Source organism: Euprymna scolopes, chromosome 11, assembly GCF_053919585.1.
Source record: "Euprymna scolopes isolate OS-2025 chromosome 11, ASM5391958v1, whole genome shotgun sequence".
In the NCBI taxonomy this organism is placed as follows: domain Eukaryota; kingdom Metazoa; phylum Mollusca; class Cephalopoda; order Sepiida; family Sepiolidae; genus Euprymna; species Euprymna scolopes.
The window spans coordinates 44,480,510-44,506,661 of record NC_136492.1 but is presented as its reverse complement, the minus strand read 5'-3'; the positions used below and the strand labels follow the sequence as shown (position 1 = coordinate 44,506,661).

Below are 26,152 nucleotides of genomic sequence, written 5' to 3'. Positions count from 1 at the left end.
AAAACATACATTTATAATACACAAAGACAATTTTATGTTAACACACAGCACACCTTTTTTGAAAAAGTGGAAATGCCTGATTACGAAAGATAAAATACAAAAAAAATACTTATTAAAAAAAAAAAAAAATTCATCTGATGACGCTGTTGTGTCGAATGTGAAACTCGAACTAAAACACTTTTTTGGCATTCAGGCTAGAATTAAAATGTAGTATATGTTCTATCTAAAAATGGTACCATAATCTTGTAGGGGTCTGCACTTGAAATATGTCAAACTCTGACAAAGGTTTTGGAAACAGACCCCTATATCGAGATATATGAAACATTTATTTAAATATTCTGTAGTTTAAAACTACAGAGTATTTAAATAAATGTTTCATGTTGAACAAAGGTGATACAATAATATCCTGATGTCTAGTTATGTTTCACAAAACTTCACCATTTATAAAGAAACTCAAAACATTTGTTGCACTCTAAAGTAAATTAAATTGTACATAAATATTTGAAAAAGTTGAATTATTTATGAAATATAAAACATTAAAATAAAAAAAAGAAATCTAAGAATTTTTTTATATGAAGATTCATAGATTGTATTATTTAGTTTATTTGGACTACTGTTCTCATCCTATTATTCTCACAATATTTCGGTTCATGTAACCTCTGACTATCTTCAGATACATCTTGATAAACTCTAGTATCTGTATGGAATTTTGAACAGTATCCTTTATTTTATCCATGAGAGTAGCTTGATCTTGTTCCGTCAGCCATCACTGGGTAAAAGTCTTAATTTGTAATTGCATTCTTAATATCGCTCACACCAAGGATTGAACCTTCCAACTAATCTATCTCTCGTCAAGGTCATTTATGTCATTTTCTCTCAAGTCCATCCTTATCACATCCTTCCAGATTTTCCTTTGCTTTTCCCTGTGAACTCATTCTACTATCTCGATAGTTCTACTTCTACTAACCAATCAACTCTGGGTAACTCTTTCAACGTGACCATATCATCAAAGTCTCCTGTTCTGTACTTATCTCTCTATACTATCTAGATTTAATCTACCTCTGATACAAGTCCAAGACTCATATTACACATCCATATCATTCCCAAACCATTACTCCCCATGCAGCATGTATCTTTAGCTATCACCTGTTTGATTTCACTGCTATACAACACCACATGTTTGAGAGAGATGGAAGAAAAAAGGAAAACTATCTTACCTTTGCTAAAATCACCATTGTTTAAGTTTTTATTTTATCCAAATTTACTGAATAAATCTGAAATGTTGAAAAGAAAATTATTAAATTGATTTAATGAATAAATAAAACTGGCAAAAAAAACAAAAAAAAAAACAAAAAAAACAAAAAAACAAAACAAAACAAAAAACAAACAAAAAAATCAAAAACAAAAAGAAAAGACTTGTAAACAATTTAATTGAATTACGATTAATTGATAACAATAAAGTATCCAAAGTAAGTTTTATCTAACTTACTGGCAACCGTTCAACCTTCCATGATGGAAAACTTTTTTAAGAAATATTAAATAATAACCATGAAAGCAACGTTGGGAATGTGTTCATCATATTCAGGTTATCTGTTTTACAAGTTAATGGCTGTTAGAATTACATGTTAAGTTAATCTAAGTGCTTTTTTTTTTTTTTAATTTATCGCTTCTATATTATCATCATTATAAGATTACTCTTATTTCAAGCAATAATACAAAATATTTTGAAATACTGTATGTATAATACAGACAAACGATCCAAAAAAATCTTTTGAATGTCTAATTTGTATAACTATTCCTTTGCAGTTCATAATAAATTCATATTTTGTGTTATTTATTTGTAACTAGCGGGGGTACCTGGCGTTGCCTGGGCGTGTGAGGTAATCTAGTAAAGAACCCCGGGGGGGGGGGGATAAAAAAGTGGTAGTAGCCGGGAGGGGAATCAAAACAACAGTAGGCAGTTTGGGTGGAGAGAGGTGTTGTTAAAAAAAAGTGGTAGCAGGCAGGCAGGCTCGAACTTGTAATGCAAAGGAGGAAAAAAAATTGTAATGGATTGTGCGATGTGTCCATGGTGCAAGCAGAAGTCGAGAGTGTTGAATTAAGTGTAGTCAATTCAATGGAGACAATGATTTGCGAAAATGTCGATGAAAAAAAGACCCCTCCGTGTATAAAACTGCCCAGTTGAGGGTGAAGGAATTAACGTTTTTGGCCAATTTTTCGATATTTGTCGTCTGAAGGTTCGAGCTGGAAAATGATTATGATCTTCTGTCAAAAGTTTTTGTGAGACATACAAACACACACATTTTCCCTTTTATATATTAGATTATTTTAACATTTTGTCTATATATATGCAATAGAAAATATCAAAGTGCCTTTAAAAAATTAAAACAGCTGCAAACTTTAACACTATACAAACATTTTATTGTGCAATACAATTTAAATCTTACAAAACATATGCACATATTTTGCTCTATTTTACTATAAAATATTGAGCTTTTGAAGAGTTTTTACATACTGATAATGAATATATTTGGATATTTCTATTTTAAATATGTCTGTTTATGTATGTAAATATTTGACATTTTCATATCATATGAGCAAAATGTACTATACTTCATGTTTTTTTTATTCTCGATCGATGTTAATTTTTATGGAGAGATTTAAAACTTTAAAAGACGATATCTCTGTCATAGGCCTACAAAGTTCATTCATATCTCATTCTAAAGTAGTTGGATAGATCTACAATTATATTTGGGGATATTTTTTTCAAGGTCAAATTTAAAAAAGTTGACCTTAACCTTTTACCTGAATTATCTCAAAAAAGGTCGTTTTAATTTTTTTGTAACTTTGACAAAAGATTTGTCTATCTTCTGCCAGTATACATTTCAAATTTCATAGTGGGTTTTCCACTAGAACCATTCCTACAAGCGTTTTAAAGAAGTGGGCTAAATTCAAAATGGTGGAATGTAGTACCTGCTACTTCATATAAAAACAATTTAATACTTCACAATATGGTCATGTTTGATATCTTTGTAAAGCTATTTTAATGCTGATTAATCTATACATAAAACCATGGTTACAAAATCCATATAAAAAAAATTATGTTGATGAAACTGAATTTTTTTCATTTGTTTTTTTTTTTAATGCAACACAGATTTTGTTATGGAAAAAGTGATATAATTAGTGTTGTGACAGTTAATCAGAATCTGGAAATCGGAACTTAGAATCAGAAAACTTAGTCTAATATGCCATTCCAAAAAATGTTACTCTTTTCTGTTGCTGATACTAAAAGATAAAATGAAGAATATTTATTTTTAAGCTACCAGTAAAAGTAAAAGCTAATAACATAAAAATGTGATGTGGATTTATTTTAGCTGTTTGACCCCCCCCCCATAAAACATGACCTTTCGGGGGGGGGGGGTCCAGTCCTTCAGGATTGACAAATCTGACAAGAAAGTGCTAAAAGGTATTAAAATATACTTTGGTTTTTCAATAAGTTATTGGACTTCTTTCTTAGAACTGCACTCTCTGCCACTTGCCTGTTTCCCACCTGATTACAACTTGGGTGTCTTCAAGTCCAACATAAACCGCCCCCTTAAGTAAGACACTATCAAAACCCCCAATACTAATGATTGCTACAATACTATCTCATTGATTACTGTACACACAATAACCCTTATCCCTGAGTGGCCTTCGGGCCTTGATAAGCGGCGACCCCCATGTAAAAAAAAAAAACTAAGTGAAAGTTTTATCACTTTTTTTTTTTATATGTAGGTCACCACTTATCAAGGCCCGGAGGCCACTCAGGGATAAGGGTTAAATGCCAGACAAGCTTTGGTGACAATGTTCCTTTGATTTTTGAAATCTGTTTGTTTACTGGTTGAGGCTGCCGCCTGTTTACTGGTTATAAAAACAAGTGCTAAATATATAGTAGGGGATGGGTAAAGATAAAAAGCTATAAAAAATTAAAATTATTGAAACCACTTTCCTTCAGCCGAAAACCTATACAAGTCGTCATTTTGAAGAAAAATTGTGGAAGTGGACCTAATGTAAATTTGTTTATGCTACAGTGAGCTCGGTTTATTTTATCGTCATATAAGGTCACATCTCAGAAACCTCTTGACCTTGAGATGTGTAACAGGTGCCATTCAATTCAAATTTGAGAAAAAAATCCATGTCGGACATGGTTGGTGCCCTCCCAAAATTTGTCGATTTGACATGGAATGAGCCATATATATATATATATATATATATATATATATATATATATATATGAGCAAACAGTTAATAAAATATGTTAAAAAACACTTTGAAATGAGTTAAAAACATATTTAATCTGAAAAGGAAACACTAGATAAATGGATAGTCCTTAATCCGCGGAGTTTTGAAGAAATACTTTCCTTCTCATCAGAGGGTAGGAATTAGCAAAATGCGGGATCGGATTTTGCATGCAGAAGTATTTGATGAAACAACAAGTAAGTCAAAGATCTTACTTGAAAACAAAAAAAGTGAAGCAGAGGGAATATAGTGAAGAAAAAGGTGATTACACATGAATGGATAGTCTGGTGGAAAATAAAAAATCCAGTGACGGTAAAATCCAAATGTAAAACTTCAAGAAAGTTAAAAGAATTTTCATTTGTACAATTAAAATCCCAGGAAGTCCTGTGATTGGAAGAAGATGGTCCATAATAATCCAAAGGCAGAAATCCATGGAATAATTCACAAAAAATGTGTACAAGGAATAAAGAAACGATTCCAATAATATTAATAAAAGAAAAATAAGATATTCTTTTCACTCTACTTCCGAGACATAAATATAAATAAGATCAAGGAAGAGAATATATCAGTGTTTATGGATTCTAAAAAAACATTTACATTAAATCAAGTTTCAGAACTGAAAATTCTTATAAGCATGCTAATGCCTTTTTCAAAACATCTTTCTTTTTAATTATAGTGTTGTGTGTTTTATAAAGTTTCATAGAATACCTTTCAATATAGGATAATCTCCTTTTGAATTTGAAATATATCATTTTTTGAATAAAAAATGTTTCTTGCTATTTATTAAGCATAACAAACTGACCGATAAGTAAAGATGTTAAAAGAGGTGGGGGCTAAAATTGCAAACTATTCAAATCAAATTACTGTAAAAAGACTAATGCACGTCAAAAGTATAAAGGTTAACAGTGAATCATTTAGATAAACTGAGAAAACCTTTTGTTAAGCATAATCTTTGAAATGATCAATATTGAAATCAATTTGTTGCATCTAAGAATGATACTTTCCCTCTACCCACATTCTGTTTTAGTACCTTTACAGGTAGTTAAATAAAAAATAAAGTGATCAGCCCAAAACGAGAAGATGAATTCGATTAACTCAGGTAAAGAGAAAATAATCAAACCTTGCTTTAAAGTGAACAAAATTCAAGAGAAAAATCGATTGTATTGATTTTTTGTGAGATGATAGGAAAGACTGTACATTTTACCCCCTGCAAAAGATCTGTGTTAGAAGTCACTTGTTCTGCTCAAAGCAAAATCAAAAGAAGTAAAGGGGGGAAAAATAATCTATAGATTTTCCAAGAATTTTAAACAAAACTGAACAAAAACTTCAGTCTTTCATTTCACATTACTTCCATATTAAGTACCATGTACCTTCAAGACTAGCAGAGCTCCCCCCACCCCTCCATCTCTACACTGGGTTAGGGGTTTTCTGTACTAATTACTTTTAGGTAAATAAATACAACATTTTGTTCTGAAGAGGTAAAGCCAAAAATAGAACCTCTCAAGTATATCTTTTTTTAAAAAGCAAATGAAACCAATGGGAAAGATTTGTGTAAATAACATTACTTTTATTTCTGGCAATTTTTGAAAACAAAAATCATTTTCTATTTTTGATTAAGAACCCATCTTGAGGCGATTAATATAACAAAAATACAGTAGTTGTGAATTTTTTTAGATGCTGATTGTTTGTATTACTTGTTTTGATCAGACTATTGTTCTTATCTTGAGTGTTATTTGTCCAAGATGGCGACCAACATGCCTGACAAAGATCGAAGATTACATCAACTGAAATTGTACACAAATAACATTTAAGATGAGACCAATAGTCTGATCAAAACAATACAAAAAATAGAGTATCCATTTTTGTTTAGTGTTGTATCCTTATCCTTGTTTTGCAAACGCTTTAATAGAACGTGTTTCGATGAATTTACTGCACTTGTACTTGCTAAATTAAAATATCCTTGCTCAACCAAACTAGCAGAAAAACCACACACTTCTTCACTACAGAGGTTACTAGATTTATTGTAAAGGTCCCTTTATAAATCTGGCCACTATCACAGTGGCTCCTTAGATGATTCTAAATTTTTTCCTCAATTCAGATATAATTACTGATTCTGTTCTAAATTCCCAATTCTGATTCTTTTAAATTTCTAAATATTAAATTATAGATTTGTTGCCTTTTTTATTACTGTAAGACACTTGTATAATTTTCACAACCATAAAATAATACACTTGGAGGGTGTATATTACACTACAAGATCTGAATATTTTTCTGTTGTCCTTGTAATTGAATGAAAATTGTGAGACAAAGATTTATTTCTCTTTTAAAACAAAGCCAATTCGCATTTGTTATTAATGGACAAAATGCTATTTGAATTAAAAAAAAAAAAATCCCCAATTTGAACAATAGTTATGAGTTTCTAAATAATAATGTTACTATTTAGAAAATTATTCTTCACAAAAGAAGGGTGGGGTAAAGGTGCTTTGTTAATTTCTACCTTCCCTCTATCAATTACTCACTCCACATTCCATCTTAAGATCTTGGAGACTATTCACGTTCGATTGAGGGGGCCTTCTCTCTGCAAACAGAGGGAATGTCTCTTAGGGTTGAGCATGATTAACCTCTAGGATCTTCAAAAATAATATCATAACCTTGCTTTATTTTAATCACTTCTCTTTTTTTTTCACCCGTAAACAAAACGCAACGTAACTTTATTTTGATAATGTACATATTTTTTTATTTTTCCTCTTTAATCGCAAATTCCTTGATTCAGCTTTGAAAAAGTGAACGCAAAACCTGTCTTTATTTTTCTTTCCTCTTCTCCCTTGATTTAAAAAAAAAAAAAAAATGTGTTTTACTTTTAATCATAAACAATAAAACTCTTCCCTTAATGATTGCTATATATTTCCCTAAAACCTCTGGCCTTGATGGAAGGGCGACTAAAACTTGCTGCCATGGTTCCAAATGATCTGAAATAATAGCAAGGGGAGACTTGATTCCAAATATTTTTTTCGGAAGAAGCTTTGCTCAGAATTTTCATTTAATTTTAGATAAAGATAGAGAGTAAGGGAAATTGTTGGTAGTGGTTGTAGCTAGGCGAGTTTTTGCTGTGAATGTTTTACAGGAGGGATCATAAATTGAAGCTCAGTCGATCACCTGTCATGAAAATAATGATAGACGAGAGATAGACTTGCTATGTGTCTTCAGTTAGAAAGAGGTGGAAGGGAGGAGAAAAGGAGAAAAGGACATCATCTACCAGATTTCAAAGTCGGTTTTGTACCCTGTTCAGTCAGGAAAAGGTGTTCTTCCTCAAATATAACTTCATTTAAGGATTTATTTGACTCTTATGCAGGTAGAGAATTAAGTTTGGAGTGGCAGAATGATCCATTTTTCTGACACCCGTTGGCAACAGATACAAGGTCTTTCATTGTAGATCACATCATAATGCACAAACTAAATACATATACATACACACTTCAAACCCACCGTTGACGTTCAATTAAATATCAATGCTAGAATAATCCATAATTCGTTTATTCCTCCCATCTCACTTGGCATATATTCTTTTTTTTGTTATTCGAGACATTTTTCTCTTCATTGATTTTGTTGCAAACAATTTTGATCGCCCTGCCAGGCATGCCTGTCAGCATATTCATTGTTTGATAAACAAAATACATCTCAAGCAAAGAGATATTTATTACTGATTTACTTGGCCAAGTTGAGAGTTAAGAATTATGTTGGTATTCAAAATGTTGATATCCAAATATGACAGTTCCCTCACATGTGTTGACATGTAAAATGATCCTATCCACTAAAAAAACTAATAGAAATGTATTGACGTGAAAATACGATCCAACACAAACATGTGGATATGCCAATATATGACCTCATATAAGTGCTGATATGACTCAACAAGCAAAATGCTCCACTTGTTCTGCTTGACGTGATAGACATCAACCATTTTTTTCACTAGCTTCGAAAATGTAAATTGGGAAATTGTCAGCCATGTAAAAATCACAAAAGCTATCAGTGATAAACACCCTCTTCATGAATGTGAACCAGTAGGTCAACGACCAAAGCCAAGCAGTTTCCTCAGCCATGTTGACAACATTTTAGAAAAAAAAAAAACATACAACTAGAGAATTTCACATGGGGATCTCTCCTTCTACAATTCTCCTTCATAAGTGTTATAGCAATAAAAAGGAGACATAATTTTAAATAAAGAAAGTTAAGAGTTATCACCCTTTTCTCTGGATGACAGCCCTTGACGACTGGAGAGTTCTAAAGAGGGAGAGACGAGCAAGATGGCGACATGCCTGAACACTCAATATAAGCATGTAAACGATTCAATGTTTCTACCATGAATAGGTTAAAATACAAATAAGCAACAACCTGAGAACAGGATGGGGGAGATCAAAAGTTGCTCTAACCAAAATGGGGCTACAAAACTGACCCAACTATCTGCGAATGTAGAAGAGGAGGATCATATGATGCAACACTGCCCTCTACTGCCCAACCAGTGTAGTCTGAAAGATCTGACATAATACAAGAAACAATGCAGAGGACTGCATAAAAACGTGGTAAACTTGTACGGCACATGCCTTTATTTGATAAAATGTAAAAATAAAAATTAAAAAATAATGGAATCTTCTGAATTAAGCAATTCCATCATTTATTGTTTGCTTCTCCTTCAATGACCTAATAATTTCCCGAGCTATTTAAATTTGATTCTATCTTTGGTTTTTGCCTTATTTTCTGTTCTTAGAATTTGCAACTGTAATATTTTCAGCATTAGTGCCAGTCTTCAGGGAATCGAATTTTTTCTGAAAGAAACAAATAAAAATAAACTGCATTTATTTTGGAGATTTGCAGACACTTTTTTTTCAGATTCTCTTGGATCTGGTGCCATTTGCATGGAATGTCTTTTCCATTCATAAACAAATTTTGTATATACTTGCCACCCCCACAATTAATCACAAACTGTTTCATTATTTTTATACAGTCACAATGTTTGTATAAAAAAAAATCAGAGATAGAAAATAGAAAAAAGAGAGGAATATTTGGTTATTCTAGCCAAATTGTCACCCTTGCTTTTCACTTATATTCGTTTCTTAGTTTATGTGTTAACAATGACACAAAAACTACTCAACCAATTTTCACAAAATTTGATAGAAAGTTGATGTTTTTTTTTTTTTAAATATTTTATTCTTATCTCATTGATGTAAAGTCTATCTAAAAACTGAATAACCAATTTTAGGCCAAGTAAAATGGAATTTCAATAATATACTGTCCATTCAATCTTTATATGTTTAGTGATGAAAATCTTATTTCAAATTTGAATGTGACAAACAAAAGTAAAGGGTATTTACCTTATAATATACATTGTTTACTTAAGTAATTTTTTTTGTTAATTGCAACAAGTTGCTTCTGCATTCTTTTCACTTGGGGGCACAAGGGGCATAAGTGCTTGTATCTAACAAAACTCCACATTAAAGAGTTCTTCACTAAAATTTCTGCAGCAACTGAAATCCAACTTCAAAACTGTCCTATGTTACAAGAATAAACTAATTTATCATCAATTGCTCATATGGAATTTAAAATAATATAACAAGGTTATCCCGAGTATATCAAATCTAATACCCGTTGAACGCATCAACCAACATCTACATTTAGTATTAAAAGTATATTGCTGCAAAGTAATATTGAAAACAATGAGTAAAAAAAAAAATTGTAAATTAGACTGAAGATAGAAAAAGATATTTTTATATACATGTATATGTGTCGATTTTTGTTAATTTTAACGATAATTAAATTCAGTATAAATTGTCTCCTAGAAGATCAGAAAGGTAGTCTCCCTTAAATCTGAAAAATTACCCATATTTTTTTGGATGTAAACAAACATACACACACAAATACATATCACTACTTCATTTAATCACATAAATTAATATACGAAGATATAATTTTATGCGTGAATTTTCAGTATTTACTTCAACAGTGCTCAATACATAGGTAGAGCAAAGTAGTGAGTTATGAAAATATTTATGGCAATTAAGCTGCACACAATATTCCGCATTTCATTCTCGTGAGAATTCGTCAGGCATATATATATATATATATATATATATATATATATACACATACACACACACACACAGGGTGAGCAGAAAAAACCTTGAACTTTTTACAAAATTTATGATCAAACATATTAAATGAAACTTAAAATGTCTGACTAAACTCTTAATCTTTTCGTTTTTCTGTAGGTATATTTAAAACAAATTGTGATGCCTAAAATAATTCAGAAAGAAGCCATCATTCAACTTTATCGCACGGAGAAAAACAACTCTGAAATTATTAAGGTCTTAATAGTTGTCATGTACTATGTTGTGAATAGATTTAAGCAACTTAGTACATTGGAGGATCGTCCTATGAGTGAAAGACCTTGCACTTCTTGAATAAAGAAAGTGGTTAAGCCTGCCCAAGAGAGGGTGAGGAAAAACTCAAAGAGATCCATCAGACAAATGACTAAAGACATGTAATGTGAGCTACTGTTCAATGAGAACAATCTTAAAAATTGATCTTCGGTTGTCCCCCTATTCTCATACCTCTCCAAAAGCAAAGGAGACTTGAAAGAGCACAGATTCTTCTAAGAGAACTGAAGACAGTCATAGCAGCACAAGAGATCATTTTTCAGGCAAAAAAAACTCTTTACAACTGAAGCTCAATTCAATAATCAGAACGATAGAGTTTATGGAAAGTCTCCAGCACATATTAAAGATTCTGTGAGAATAGTTTAGCACCATCAAAAATCGTCTTCTGTCATGGTGTGGGCCGCCATCTCCCAGACTTGGAAACTTTCCATGATTTTCATGGAACAGGGGATTAAAATTAATTCAAATTGCTACATTAACGAAATTTTATTTCCAGCTCTTATAGGGATGAAATAAGATCAGTCCTTCGTCTTCCAACAAGATGGTGCACCATCTCATGTCCAGAATGACTCAGGACTAGTGCTCACGTCAACTTGCAAGATTCTGGAGCGAGGAAATGTGACCTCCATTGGCCGATTTGAATCCCATGGACTTTTGTGTGTGGTCGTTGTTGGAGGCAAAAGCCTGTTCTATTGCTCATGCCAGTGTGGATGCTCTGAAGCAATTGTTACAGTGGGAATTCCCGAGGATGAGCTACGTGCACTGGCCAAAAACTTCCGGCAATTGAGAAAGTTATCCAAGTTAAGGGGGATCACACTGAAAATGAATTGTTGAAATTTATTTTCAGTCTTGTAAGCTATCATTGAAATACCATTTTGATGAAATTGTATAATTTTTTTTTTTTTTAATAAATCGTTTTTAAGTTGGTCCAAGGACTTTCTACTCACCCTCTATATATATGGAGAGAGAGAGAGAGAGAGAGAGAGAGAGAGAGAGAGAGAGAGAGAGAGAGAGAGAGAGAGAGAGAGAGCAAATGGTTTACAAATGTTTTAAGATTCAGGAATTCCTCACCGATTTGTTCTGTCTTTTCATTTCTCTACTTGCAAAAAAAAAAAAAATATCCAAGATTTTCCTGGCACCAAATGTCTAGTATTTCTACGGAAACAGCTACTTAATTGTTCAATCTTATTCTTTTGTCTTTGGTTAGCTCGAAGACACAGTAACATTTCCGTTAACCTCTAAAATGTGAGATTTTGGAATTGGATGCTAAAACTATAATCATAATACTAGTGCTTGGTATGTTTTTATTATTCAATATTTAAAAAAAAAGAAAGAAAGCAAAATGAAAAGAGAAAAAAAAAGAAAAGTAAAAAGAAATGGGAAATAAAAGGGTAATAGAAAAGGGGAAAAGATAAAAGAATTAGAAAAAAGAAAAGGACAGGAGAAAAAAGACAAAAACCAAACGAGGGAAAAAGAGAAAAGGAAAGGGGGAAGACGGAAAGAGAAAAAGGGGAAAAGAAAAAAGGAAAGGAAGGAAAAGAGAAAAAAGGAAAGGAAGAGAAAGAGAAAAAAGGAAAGGAAGAGAAAGAGAAAAAAAGGAAGAGAAAGAAAAAATGAAAGGAAGAGAAAGAGAAAAAAGGAAAGGAAGAGAAAGAGAAAAAAGGAAAGGAAGAGAAAGAGAAAAAAGGAAAGGAAGAGAAAAAAGGAAGAGACAGAGAAAAAAAGGAAGAGAAAGAGAAAAAAAGGAAGAGAAAGAGAAAAAAAGGAAGAGAAAGAGAAAAAAAGGAAGAGAAAGAGAAAAAAAATGAAGAGAAAGAGAAAAAAAATGAAGAGAAAGAGAAAAAAAATGAAGAGAGAGAGAAAGAGAAAAAAAAAAGAAAGAGAGAGAGAAAGAGAAAAAAAAAAGAAAGAGAGAGAGAAAGAGAAAAAATGAAAGGAAGAGAAAGAGAAAAAATGAAAGGAAGAGAAAGAGAAAAAATGAAAGGAAGAGAAAGAGAAAAAATGAAAGGAAGAGAAAGAGAAAAAATGAAAGGAAGAGAAAGAGAAAAAATGAAAGGAAGAGAAAGAGAAAAAATGAAAGGAAGAGAAAGAGAAAAAAGGAAAGGAAGAGAAAGAGAAAAAAGGAAAGGAAGAGAAAGAGAAAAAAGGAAAGGAAGAGAAAGAGAAAAAAGGAAAGGAAGAGAAAGAGAAAAAATGAAAGGAAGAGAAAGAGAAAAAAGGAAAGGAAGAGAAAGAGAAAAAAGGAAAGGAAGAGAAAGAGAAAAAAGGAAAGGAAGAGAAAGAGAAAAAAGGAAAGGAAGAGAAAGAGAAAAAATGAAAGGAAGAGAAAGAGAAAAAATGAAAGGAAGAGAAAGAGAAAAAATGAAAGGAAGAGAAAGAGAAAAAAGGAAAGGAAGAGAAAGAGAAAAAAGGAAAGGAAGAGAAAGAGAAAAAAAGGAAAGGAAGAGAAAGAGAAAAAATGAAAGAAAGAGAAAAAATGAAAGGAAGAGAAAGAGAAAAAATGAAAGGAAGAGAAAGAGAAAAAATGAAAGGAAGAGAAAGAGAAAAAATGAAAGGAAGAGAAAGAGAAAAAAAGGAAAGGAAGAGAAAGAGAAAAAAGGAAAGGAAGAGAAAGAGAAAAAAGGAAAGGAAGAGAAAGAGAAAAAAGGAAAGGAAGAGAAAGAGAAAAAAGGAAAGGAAGAGAAAGAGAAAAAAGGAAAGGAAGAGAAAGAGAAAAAATGAAAGGAAGAGAAAGAGAAAAAATGAAAGGAAGAGAAAGAGAAAAAATGAAAGGAAGAGAAAGAGAAAAAATGAAAGGAAGAGAAAGAGAAAAAATGAAAGGAAGAGAAAGAGAAAAAATGAAAGGAAGAGAAAGAGAAAAAATGAAAGGAAGAGAAAGAGAAAAAAGGAAAGGAAGAGAAAGAGAAAAAAGGAAAGGAAGAGAAAGAGAAAAAAGGAAAGGAAGAGAAAGAGAAAAAATGAAAGGAAGAGAAAGAGAAAAAATGAAAGGAAGAGAAAGAGAAAAAATGAAAGGAAGAGAAAGAGAAAAAAGGAAAGGAAGAGAAAGAGAAAAAAGGAAAGGAAGAGAAAGAGAAAAAAGGAAAGGAAGAGAAAGAGAAAAAAGGAAAGGAAGAGAAAGAGAAAAAAGGAAAGGAAGAGAAAGAGAAAAAAGGAAAGGAAGAGAAAGAGAAAAAAGGAAAGGAAGAGAAAGAGAAAAAAGGAAAGGAAGAGAAAGAGAAAAAAGGAAAGGAAGAGAAAGAGAAAAAAGGAAAGGAAGAGAAAGAGAAAAAATGAAAGGAAGAGAAAGAGAAAAAATGAAAGGAAGAGAAAGAGAAAAAATGAAAGGAAGAGAAAGAGAAAAAATGAAAGGAAGAGAAAGAGAAAAAATGAAAGGAAGAGAAAGAGAAAAAATGAAAGGAAGAGAAAGAGAAAAAATGAAAGGAAGAGAAAGAGAAAAAATGAAAGGAAGAGAAAGAGAAAAAATGAAAGGAAGAGAAAGAGAAAAAATGAAAGGAAGAGAAAGAGAAAAAATGAAAGGAAGAGAAAGAGAAAAAATGAAAGGAAGAGAAAGAGAAAAAATGAAAGGAAGAGAAAGAGAAAAAATGAAAGGAAGAGAAAGAGAAAAAATGAAAGGAAGAGAAAGAGAAAAAATGAAAGGAAGAGAAAGAGAAAAAATGAAAGGAAGAGAAAGAAAAAATGAAAGGAAGAGAAAGAGAAAAAATGAAAGGAAGAGAAAGAGAAAAAATGAAAGGAAGAGAAAGAGAAAAAAGGAAAGGAAGAGAAAGAGAAAAAAGGAAAGGAAGAGAAAGAGAAAAAAGGAAAGGAAGAGAAAGAAAAAAGGAAAGGAAGAGAAAGAGAAAAAATGAAAGGAAGAGAAAGAGAAAAAATGAAAGGAAGAGAAAGAGAAAAAATGAAAGGAAGAGAAAGAGAAAAAATGAAAGGAAGAGAAAGAGAAAAAATGAAAGGAAGAGAAAGAGAACAAATGAAAGGAAGAGAAAGAGAAAAAATGAAAGGAAGAGAAAGAGAAAAATGAAAGGAAGAGAAAGAGAAAAATGAAAGGAAGAGAAAGAGAAAAAAGGAAGAGAAAGAGAAAGAAAAAAGGAAGAGAAAGAGAAAAAAGGAAAGGAAGGGAAAGAGAAAAAAATGAAAGGAAGGGAAAGAGAAAAAAATGAAAGGAAGGGAAAGAGAAAAAAATGAAAGGAAGGGAAAGAGAAAAAATGAAAGGAAGGGAAAGAGAAAAAGAAAAGTAGGGGAAGGGAAAAAGAAAAAGAAAAGGAGGGGAAGGGAAAAAGAAAAAGAAAAGGAGGGGAAGGGAAAAAGAAAAAGAAAAGGAGGGGAAGGGAAAAAGAAAAAGAAAAGGAGGGGAAGGGAAAAAGAAAAAGAAAAGGAGGGGAAGGGAAAAAGAAAAAGAAAAGGAGGGGAAAGAGAAAAAGAAAAAGAAAAGGAGGGGAAAGAGAAAAGGAATGTGGAAAGAGAAAAAGGGGAAAAGAGAAGAGTGGAGAAAAAGAAAGGGGGAAATAAAATAAGGAGGGAGAAAAGAGAAAAGGAGGAGGAAAAGAGAAAAGGAGGGAATGGGAAAGGAAAGGCAGAAAAGAGAAAAGAACAGGAGGAAAATAAAAAATAAAAATAAATACACACATCTTTCAATGTTAGCATGTACACAGTATTTCAAAATATTATTTTCTATCATTAACTTAAACGTTTAGATATTAATATATTTTGGATAATTGCAGAAAACATTTGTTCATTTAGATCATCATATGAATGGAAAAATGTTAACTATTCATAATATGCTTTTCGAGTTCAATGTAAATTTGACTAACGAAAATGATTACTTAGGTATGATTGACAAGGTTTGACTCTTATAGTCACAATTGTAGATAATAAATTGGTTGACTTAATCATGTGAATGATTTAATGTTATTGTAGATGGGGTCATATACGAAAAAAGTTGCCATGTAAAGTCTAGAATATTTAGAACTCACGATAGCCAGAAAGAAATTCTAGATAAGGAAATGGATCTATAGTTATGTAAACAAATATATATATATATATATATATATATATATATATATATATACACACACACACACATTAGCAGTTCAGTCCGGCTTTGCTCAGGCCCTATGTACTCTTCATAACTTTATGTGCATATGTATATATTAAAAAGTGTGCATATGTACCGTAATGCCTTTCTATATAATAGGCTTCCTTAACTACCATAGAGAAAAGTTAGTAGAGCCAGCAGAGGACAATTTTTTTTTTAAATTTTGACCCCAATTTTTACACCTTAACATTTCTTGTTTTGGGTTCAAATTGAATTCAAATATTTGACCCGTGTCCAAGTAACATAAGTCTAAAATTTCAAGTGTTTAGACCCAAAATTGGTGGAGGAATTTGGTAGAGCCTACAAGGGTCAACTCTTTCAACTCTGACCTCTTGACAGCAAAATTTTCGCCCAAGACCTGGTTTTAAAGCTTGCTGCATGTCTGAATATCCTTTATGTAAAATTTCAACTGTTTAGACCCAAAATTGGCTTAATAGTTTGCTAGAGACCGCAAAGTTCAAACCTTTTAAACTTTGACCCCTTGACAGCCAGATTTTCAGCCAAAAACCGATTAAAAAGATTGCCCTATCACTGAATACACTTTATATAAAATTTCAAATATTTAGACCAAAAATTAGCTGAGTAATTTCATAGAGACCGCAGGGGTCAATTTTTATTTTAAACTTTGACCCCAATTATGACCCCTTAGCATTTATTGTTTTGGGCTCAAATCAAATTATAAAGTTAGATCCATGTCCAAGTAACCTATATCTAAAATTTCAAGAGTTAGACCCAAAATTGGTGGAGGAGTTTGGTAGAGTTTTCAAAGGCCAAATTGTTAAACTTTGACGTCTTAACAGCAAAATTTCTGGCCAAAACCTGATTAAAAACCCCGTATGTCAAATTTCGAGTCTGTAAACCGAAAATTGACAGGATTATTTGGTAGGGAAATGTACACAGACAGAGACACACGAAGAGACATTTTCACTTTATATATTAAATTGATAGATCAGTAGTATTCTATTGTATACATGTTACAATAAAAATCCTTAAATAATAAAAATGAGTGCATATGTATACTACAATGATGAAAGGCAGGGAGCGATCAAGAGAGATAAGACAATGTAAGTGATTATGCGACAACTGGCACAGCAAGGGATGAGAACAGGCCAGACAGGAGGAGAAAGTACACGTGAAAAGTAATGATGTTACGATTCTAATATTTTTACTGATTTTGTTCTAAATTACAGATTCTGATACTTTTGAGATCTCTAAATATTTAGCTATAGAGTTGTTTACAATTTTTGATTATTGCAAAAGTTCATGTAATATATGGATATATTTTCACAAACGTATAAATACACTTGAGGAGAGTAGTCTATAACTTTTAGTTTTATTGGTAATTAATAGGGTTATGACAACAGCATATTCTTTTCATTGTTTTGACTCTCGACTATATATCCGACACAGACAATCAACCGAGAAGCACATCATCTACATAAAAAAACACATAAGATATCAATGGATATATACCTGCGAATCAAAACAAGGAAAGAATATACTGTTGTCATAGTCCTAGTAATTAAAAATCAATAAATATTATTTCATCAAAACAAAAACAACAAAAATTAAAAGAATCATTTTCAGCATCATAAAATAGACACTAATTTTTTGATTCTGATAGACCATAAAGTTCCGATTTTTCAGATTCCCAAATCTGATTAATCGTCTGAACACTAATGAAACAGGGAGAGTATTGAGAACAATGATATTAACATAGTTTTTCGGACAAGTAAACAGAGATTAAATTTAAAAAAAAACGTTTGTTTTTTTTAAATTTGTTTGTTGCCTATTTTATTTGACTCTCTTTCAATTTAATGTTATTGACTCTCGAATCTTTCAATTTAATGAACAAGAAACAAAGACAACGTTTGTGATTATCGTCTTATTTTCTTCATTCGTTTTTAATTAAGCAGAATGATTTCTAATTAAGCACAATTGCTATAAAAGACAGTTTTATTAATCCATGAAACAATTTCAATGATACAAAAACGATTGGAGACAAACAGAAGTAAACAGATTATTTGTTAATAGTTTCCTTGTTTTCTTCTTTATTAGAAATTTAAAAAAAATCATTGGAGATATCAAATTGAAATATTCTTAGAATGATATAACCTTCAAACTTTCTTCAGTCGCATCTTGTCAAGCTTGGGGATCTGTATGAAATTTTGAATAGAATCCTTTTATTTAATCCAAGAAAGTAGCTTGCTATCATTCTGTTAGCCATGATCGAATATAAATTTTTGATTTCAAGAACCTGTAGCATAATGGACAGAAGTGCTAAGTAATAATCAGTTCTAAGTGACAGTCTTTTGAAAGTTGAAGGTTCAATCCTCTGTACAGACGATACTAAGAATACAATTATTAATTACTCAACTATGGATGCAATAAAGTGTTCTGTTTGAAATTTCATATAGATTCCTGAATTCAACAAAATTGCACCTCAAAAAGGCCAGAGGTTACATTGGCTGAAAAGTTGAGAATACCACTTAAGATGAGAACAGTAGTTTAATCCAAACTATCAATCTTTATCTCCAAACTTTTGAAATATATTCAAAAGTGCTTAAAATATAACACACTTCATAACAGTAGGACACCATGTTGTTTAAACCAAATTTAAGGCAACAATATATACACCCTATAAGCTATCTACTCTGACACCAATAATCTACACTGGGGGGTGTTTATAAGAGGACATTTTTTTAAAGCAAGAATAAATTCAGTTATCCTGGCATTCATATTCTTCAGTTCTGCCTGCTTGATAATTACACGTTTTGCAACGCCACATTCTGTTTTAGCACATTTCTCGAACAGCATATATAACAAACGTAAACTTGGCAGATTAGTTTTTTTTATATGGCTTTACAACGACAGGTGGTAACTCAGGTTCTCACAAAATTAAAAGCTTAATTCATTCAGTGAATAAAAGCTTTGTATGTGAATGTTGTATTTCATTAAACAAAAATGTTCTTTCTTTTGAAATGCTACAAAAAGTTCTTTATTTTGCAGTATATATATATATATATAAAAAGCATACCTAGTTATTTTTTAAACAAGATATCGATAGTTGAATCTTTACTAATTTCATTATAAACACTTTCTTACAAAATATCTCGATTCTTTTGAGTGTTTGAAAATAAAAACACATTTAAAAACAAGGACTTTTTTCATGAACTACTTTTGATTAAAACTTATTTATCAAAATAAATTATACTTGTATTAGAAATTATATTGACAACAAAACCTGAAAACCTAAATAATGACTAGAGCTATGATAACAGCATATTCTTTTCATTGTTTCGACTCTCGAGTATATATCCGACACAGTTAATCAACCGAGAACCATATCAGTCTCTATAAAAACATAAGATATCAAGGGATACACACTAGAGAGTCAAAACAATGAAAAGAATATGCTGTTGCCACAACCCTAATAATGACCTCATCATTAACAAAACACTGCACACTCTTTAAACGAGAGTTACTTCCCTTGCATCGACATCTTTCTCTAAAATATTGTTGTACACTGCAAGAGTACCATCAAAAACACACCTAAGGCAAATCAGAAAAATTCACAACTCAATCTCTGCAATGTCCGACGACCAGACTTGGTTCTTGATATTAACAACTTCTTATTTAAAAATTATTAAAAATAGTTAGTACCAAACTTTTTCTGTTGTTTTTTTTTAACTTATTTGTTTTAAACAAAACTAGGAAAAGAGCTGTGTTTGTTAAGATACTTTGTGCATATTAATAGATATAATACAAAGTTATTTAGCGGACACAAGAAGCTTCCATATAGTCTTAATATGTAATAAAATGTATGTATCCTGATGCGATTATATATAAATAAGATAAAGGATTTTATTTAATTTCTTTGGTACTAGTTTTATTATTATGTCTTTTACACAAATAAGTATTCAATTAATTTGAGGAGTTTTCTTTTCAGTTTTTCTGTGTCCGTGCATGATCGTTCAAAAGTGTGCTTCAAATCTAAAGTTCATCTCCATTCTCAGGCAACACCGAGACACAGGCAGCTAGTAATTTTATTATTGCATTGTAAAAATAACAAATATGACATGTTTAGGAATTTAGAGAAATATTGATGACTAATATTAAATATGAGATTAATGATGTGGGGGAGTGGACGGTGAGGTTATATGTCTAGCATTCCCGATTCAACAAAACTCAGGGATTACTGTCATTTCTCTAAGTTGCTGTCTTAGCGGCTAAACAAACAATATTTATACAAGGAGAATCTGGTCTGAACAGAACAGGCTGAACAGTCATTTTATTAAGCTTTTACTGAGTGAAAGAGTAAGGGTGTTATAACCCTAAGAAAGTATCGTATCTCATTTATTTCTAACTCTAGGATTAAATTGCATATACCCACTCCTCCTGCCCAACATGAAATCTTCACGCTAATCTGCACAAACGGATCAGTTTAAATATTTACTGCTTGACCTCCTGCAAGATGGATTATCTGAAGTGACCATCAATTGCCCAATAAAAATGTGGACATGACAAGTGATCTGCTCCAAACGAAAAATAAGAGTAGAGTCATTTTTAAGCACTTTATTTCGAGTTGAAAGTTGGTATGTCTGGAAATGAGAGTCAAATTTTCACAAGTAGTTCATACGAATACTGCTATTCTCAGAACAGCCAGATGTGTTCATCTTTCGTCTGTTAACACACGCAGGACAATCAAAAATAGGAATAGAAGGTGACATTGGCAGAAAAAAAAAAAAAAAAAACAACAACAAAAAAAATTGGAAAATGTTGAATATATTAATATGATTAGCGGAATTACTGTGAAATTCAAACACTAATAAATGATGGCAAAAATAGAACTTGTGACAAGTTCTGCCCAAGTTCTCACATGCAGCTTCTATTTTTCTTTTCTATCTAAATTTCTAAAGATTACTAAATTATTAAATGATCTAATGATTGGATGCAGCAATGGCGAATCAGAACAACAGACGACAGTAAATAGCGTCAAATAAAGAAATTTTTCTATTTATATATAAAAAAACAATTTTAATGAAATTTTAGTACCTATGCATCTTTTGAACCAGATGTAACTCCGTGTTCACACGGCTTTCTCCATAGAATGGCGTCAACAATCAGATAATAACGCTATGTAAAAGAAAATAGTAAAATTATAAATGTAGAAACAGCAACAGAAAAAAAAAGCAAACACCTACTGTAATTTTTCATTTTTATTAGCTGTGGGTTTTTTTTGTCAATTCGATTGGGAGTAGTTGAATTTTTCCCCCTAAAAACCAGGAAAATTTCCTTAGGAAGATGATTTTAATATAGAGACCAAAACAGATTGCTACCAAATTTTTACCTCCACTTTAAAAGATGTCCAAAAGCTCCCGGCTGGATCCACATTCTTATTTGTTGCACTGTTTGGCCTCCTTCTACATTCGCTCCACAAGTGTTTCAGGATCTACTAAGGAGGTTTATATTTGTTGCCATCTCAAACGGCCACAGGTGTATTCGTTTGATAATGCACACGATTTTCAGCCATGATTTTTGCAAATAAAGTCCCAGTCCTGATTGCTGTGCACCGTCGACATATAACATTGCCACATCTCCAGCCATAGCCGTCTGTTATGCTCCCTCATTTTGCTAGGATGCACTCGTGGCCACAGGTTGCACATTTTATCGATTTTGCCATTAGTTTCCTCTGTTGACAAAAATCTATTATGGCGTCTGGTGTCTGAAGCTGTTGTGCTAAGATAGTCTAATACATTTTTTTTTTTTTTTTGATTTCTACTCTTCCTGACTTGCATGTAAAAAATGGATTTATTTTTCTCCTCTTTCAATTGGTATCCAAATTCTTGTCTGCTGCTTGGACGCATGCATGCGCGTCGAGTTTCAACTCGCCGTGCGGTGTTGTGATTGGCTAATTGCCATATTACGTCAGACAGCAGTTAAACCTGAGCTGTTGATGTCGTGTTCCGTGAAAAGCCAAGCTGAACACAGAGTTATGTCTGGTCCAAAGGATGCATAAGTACCAAATTAAAAAAAAAAAAAAGAAATCAATAAATATTTCATCAAGCGATATATTTTTACTAGCAGGGGAAAGAGCTGTCCAACTTTATCCGGGCGTAAAGTACACTTTAATATGATATTTTAATTTGTATTAATAAATTATAGAGTCGTGATTACAAAAGTAAAAAAAAAAAAAAAAAAAAAGTATTTAGGCGCCATCAGTTAGAATCGAAACAAAAACTGTAGCATTCAAAGCTGGTGACGTTACCACTGTACCAACGTAACATGCATATAAACTGATAAAAAATTTAAAATTAAAAATAAACTAAGATGAAAGTACAATGCTTAACGATTTTTTCAATTTTGACCCACTTTTGATACCTTGAAAACAATATGAATCGGCTAAAAAGCCATAAAAGAACGGCCCATAAAAAATCCAATCATTTGAGGCCAGACTTTTAGTTTTGGAGGAAGTTTGAAAATATGGAGCCAGACAGACTAATCGACAGACAGACATATAGCCGTTTATATATTAGATAACACTCTAAACAAATTAAAAAAGTGAAACAAAAACATTATTTTACGCAAAAAATAATTAAGTATAATGAAAATATTTTTTTTATTTGACATTGTTTGCTGTGGACTTCAAGTCGCCCGTTCTTCTGATTCACCTGCAATAATAATTTGAATCAAGGTTCATATTTTTATGATATATAAATCACTTTAGCATCATTCAATCTTGAAGCTTATCGTTAATAACTGTATGTGATTGATTCAAAATGAGCATCTCGAAGAGTTTTGGTAATTAAGGAAAGTAGCCATATTTAGATTTTAAAATGTAGTAGCCATATTCAGAATAAAAAAATAACAAAAAGGTAATAAATACTCGTCTAGCTAAAACCACTGTCAATAATTTCTCTTACTCTCTATCATCTATCAGTGTCTGAAACGAAACAAAAATCTCACGTACAAAGTTTCTTTCCTATAACTTTCCATCTGTGGTACACAATACCATGAGGCTATTTGCTAGTTGATGGTAATTTTCAAGTCTAATGTAAATAAGTTCCTGTTGAGCAATCCTCTTAAATAAGCCAACCCTATTCAAGTTCCACCATTACTGACCTTCACAGTGTTGTCTCTGTCTACTAGATACAGATTAACTCTTCTCCTCGAGTGGCCTTTGAACCTTGATAAGTGATGACTTCCTAGTAATAAAGAAGTTCAGATTTTAGGTTTCTAGCTTGAATCTGTGGATGTTGAAATAAAGAGAACTACGGAAACAATTCAAATGCTTTTTGTGCTTTCCATGCAAGCATGCACAGCCTTAACTGGCATGCCTGTCACAAAAAATTTTCTTTTACGCTGTCACAAAAAAAGTAAACAACAAAAATAATATTAATGAAACAGAACAAATTAACTAAGGCTTCTTTCCTTCATTAGTTCACAGAGTTTTATAATTACTTTTTTTATGCATTTAAATAAAAAAAAAATTTCTATTCAATTTTGGTGCAGCACAGCTAAACTAGGGATGATGGTAATTAGTTTGCGTTCAAAAAATAAAAGCACAAGTGCAGCATGGAGAAATGCAACGATTTACCTGAGAGATAAAAAACACCCCCCCCTCCTTTTTAAAAGAATTTTTCGTTTTACTGTCTTAGTGAGTAACTTAAAATAAAGATTAAAAAAAAAAAAGATCTTGTTTGACGAATCATTAATCGAAAGATTTTAATTTTGAGAAAAAGAAACTCCAATAACTTTTCACAATAGATTAACTGAAAGAATTTTCTCATTTCTTATATATATATATATATATATATATATATATATATATATATATATATATATATACTTGCCGATTGTAAAATACACTTGATATATTTCATGCAGATTTAATATTCATTATTACAGAGCCAGTTCGCTATTGAATATATATATATATATATATATATATATATATATATATATATATATAGTACTGATTTCAAAAGTTAAAAAATATAAATAAAATAACTTGGGTGCCATCAGTTAGAATCGAAACCAAAACATTTAGCGCCCCAGCTGCGTTCCCTCATTTAGTGTGCCAGCCACAAGTTACTTAAAAGAGAAGCCTCGCCCCACCCCACCCCTGACTCTGGTCGACTATTTTACCTTTTTCTTTATATTTAAAATATTATTTCTTTGCTTTATATTTAAACAAAATTTTTAAACTTAACTTTTCAGCCATCTTTAAAATTTTGGTATATTCATCAGTTATCATGTTTGCAACCGATCAACTATTTTCATCGAAGAAAAAAAAAAAAAAGAAATTCTGTTTCAACCAACTTTTTTTTTTTTTTTTTTAACAAAGCATAAAAGTTTGGATTGTGTAAAGTCGAACAACATTTATCTATTTTGCTGAGAGTTACATTCTTGTATTTTAAATACTTTATTGAATATTTTGATTTTTTTCTTTTTCTTTTTTTTTTTTTTTTTTGCTGTTGCATCACAAAGTAATCTATATTAACTAGATGCACCCGACGTTGCCCGGTATTAAACGTAACACTAAATTTCTTAAAACAAAAAATGAAGTAAAAAAAAAAAAAAAATGAAAAGAAACAGACATGTGCATGCGAGTATTATGTTTTCTGTAAACAGTTCTTGTAAGAAAAAAATACGAACAAAGTTCCAAACCAAAACCTAAGGACAGTGAATCAAATACGATAACCATTAGACCAGCTTGCTACGATTTGTAAAAGTGTTTTCTAACCTTGTGAAACAGCAAACAGATAATTCGATAATCCCCAAGTATCACTTTTTCAACTTTGACCCCTTAGCAGCCCTTTTTTTCTGGATGAAAACTGATTAAGTTTTCCACATATCAGAATACCTTATATACCAAATTTCAAGCCTGCAAATAAAAAATTCGTTGAGTATATAGGTTGAGAAGTGTCCTCACACACATTCTCACTTTTATAGATAAGTAGGAAAACCCAGCATTGCCTGCGATAGAATTACGTTTTTTTGCCCAGTATTTTTAATCTTACTTTTTACATTTAATAATATGCAATTTTTGAATCAATGTGGACTTAACATTGGTCTAGTGATAAAGAATGTGACATTAATTCAAATAAGTTTTTGAGAAATTAGGTCTTTAACTCTTCTCAAGATACGCTCGGCATTTCTTGAGAATTACTAAGAACTTCTGTGCACTCCTGTTCCAAGCCCTTATTAAAATTACTATATTTTTTCTTCATTTCTATGAATTTCATGTTATAAATAAAATAAAATCTTGTAAGCAATGTGTAGACTAGGAAAAAAAAAAATGGCCGCTGAGTTTGAGTTTTGTGTAAAAAAACTGAAACTGAAAGAAATCTTTACTCTACATTTAAATTATAAAGATAATTGCTGGTGAGGAAAGTTTGCTTTGCCCCCCCCCTTTTTTTTTTTTTTTTTTTTTGTATTTTACGATTAAGTCCATCTTTTGGACATTTCTTTCTCCAACCATCGAGAATATCTGTTCAGTATTCATTGTTCATATGCGAATATTTGTTCAATGCGGATGATAAATTACAGATTTCACACCTCCATGAACTGGCTATTAACTGATGCTTGACAATCCAATAAATCATTTCGAAATTGTTAGATAGCTACATTAACAAGTTGGGATATTGTTAATTTTCATACCATGAAATCCTTGTCATAAATATCATTTATAAAACTTGTATTTGCATTCTAAGAAGCGTTAGCCATCTTCGTTTTAGGACGCTATGTCTACACATTACCACCTATCATTTCTTTTTATAGAAAAAAAAAACAGAACAGAATCTAGGGACACTAGACCTGCTGAACTGCAAGAAATTGAGAATGAGCTTGTATAATACTCCTGAACAAGGAAAAAGTGACATTAAATGAAGTCAAGCTGAAACTCAAATCTTAAGATAACGGTGTACCTTCTTTGATCCAAATCCAATGTTTATCTAAGTAATCTGGGTAATATAGTTTCAGAATATTTTTACTAAGTTCGATCTCCAAAATCCTAAGATTAGCACATTAACAAATAAGTAAAAAAAAATAAAAACTACTTCCAACTTATATGAGTTTGTTTTCCAAAGACTTCACTATATATCTTAATAACACAAAAAAACATACTAAAATATTTTTAGTTCTAGTGAGTCATGACTGAAAAAAAAAGGTCACTCATTGCTTTCTTAGCTAGTTGTGTATTTCACCCTCTTTCCAAGTATTCAACCACTCAAATAGTCATTTTTTTTTACAAGGGAGTCACCACTTATCAAGGCTTAAAGGCCATTTGAGGATAAAGACTAATGAATGTACAGTGGTAGTGTAGTAATCGTTAATGGTATAAATTGGGTAGAAT

General features: G+C 31.5%; 1 protein-coding gene across 1 annotated transcript in view; it reads right to left on the bottom strand.

Moving 5' to 3' along the window:
• Positions 1–26,152, bottom strand: part of LOC145287848 (myosin-VIIa-like) — a 534,923-nt gene that overhangs the window by 183,710 nt on the left and 325,061 nt on the right. The window contains exon 4 of the mRNA XM_080135723.1: positions 1,218–1,274. Within this exon, the coding sequence (XP_079991849.1) occupies positions 1,218–1,235 (18 nt within the window). The 5' untranslated portion in view covers positions 1,236–1,274. The remainder of the gene's footprint in view (positions 1–1,217; positions 1,275–26,152) is intronic.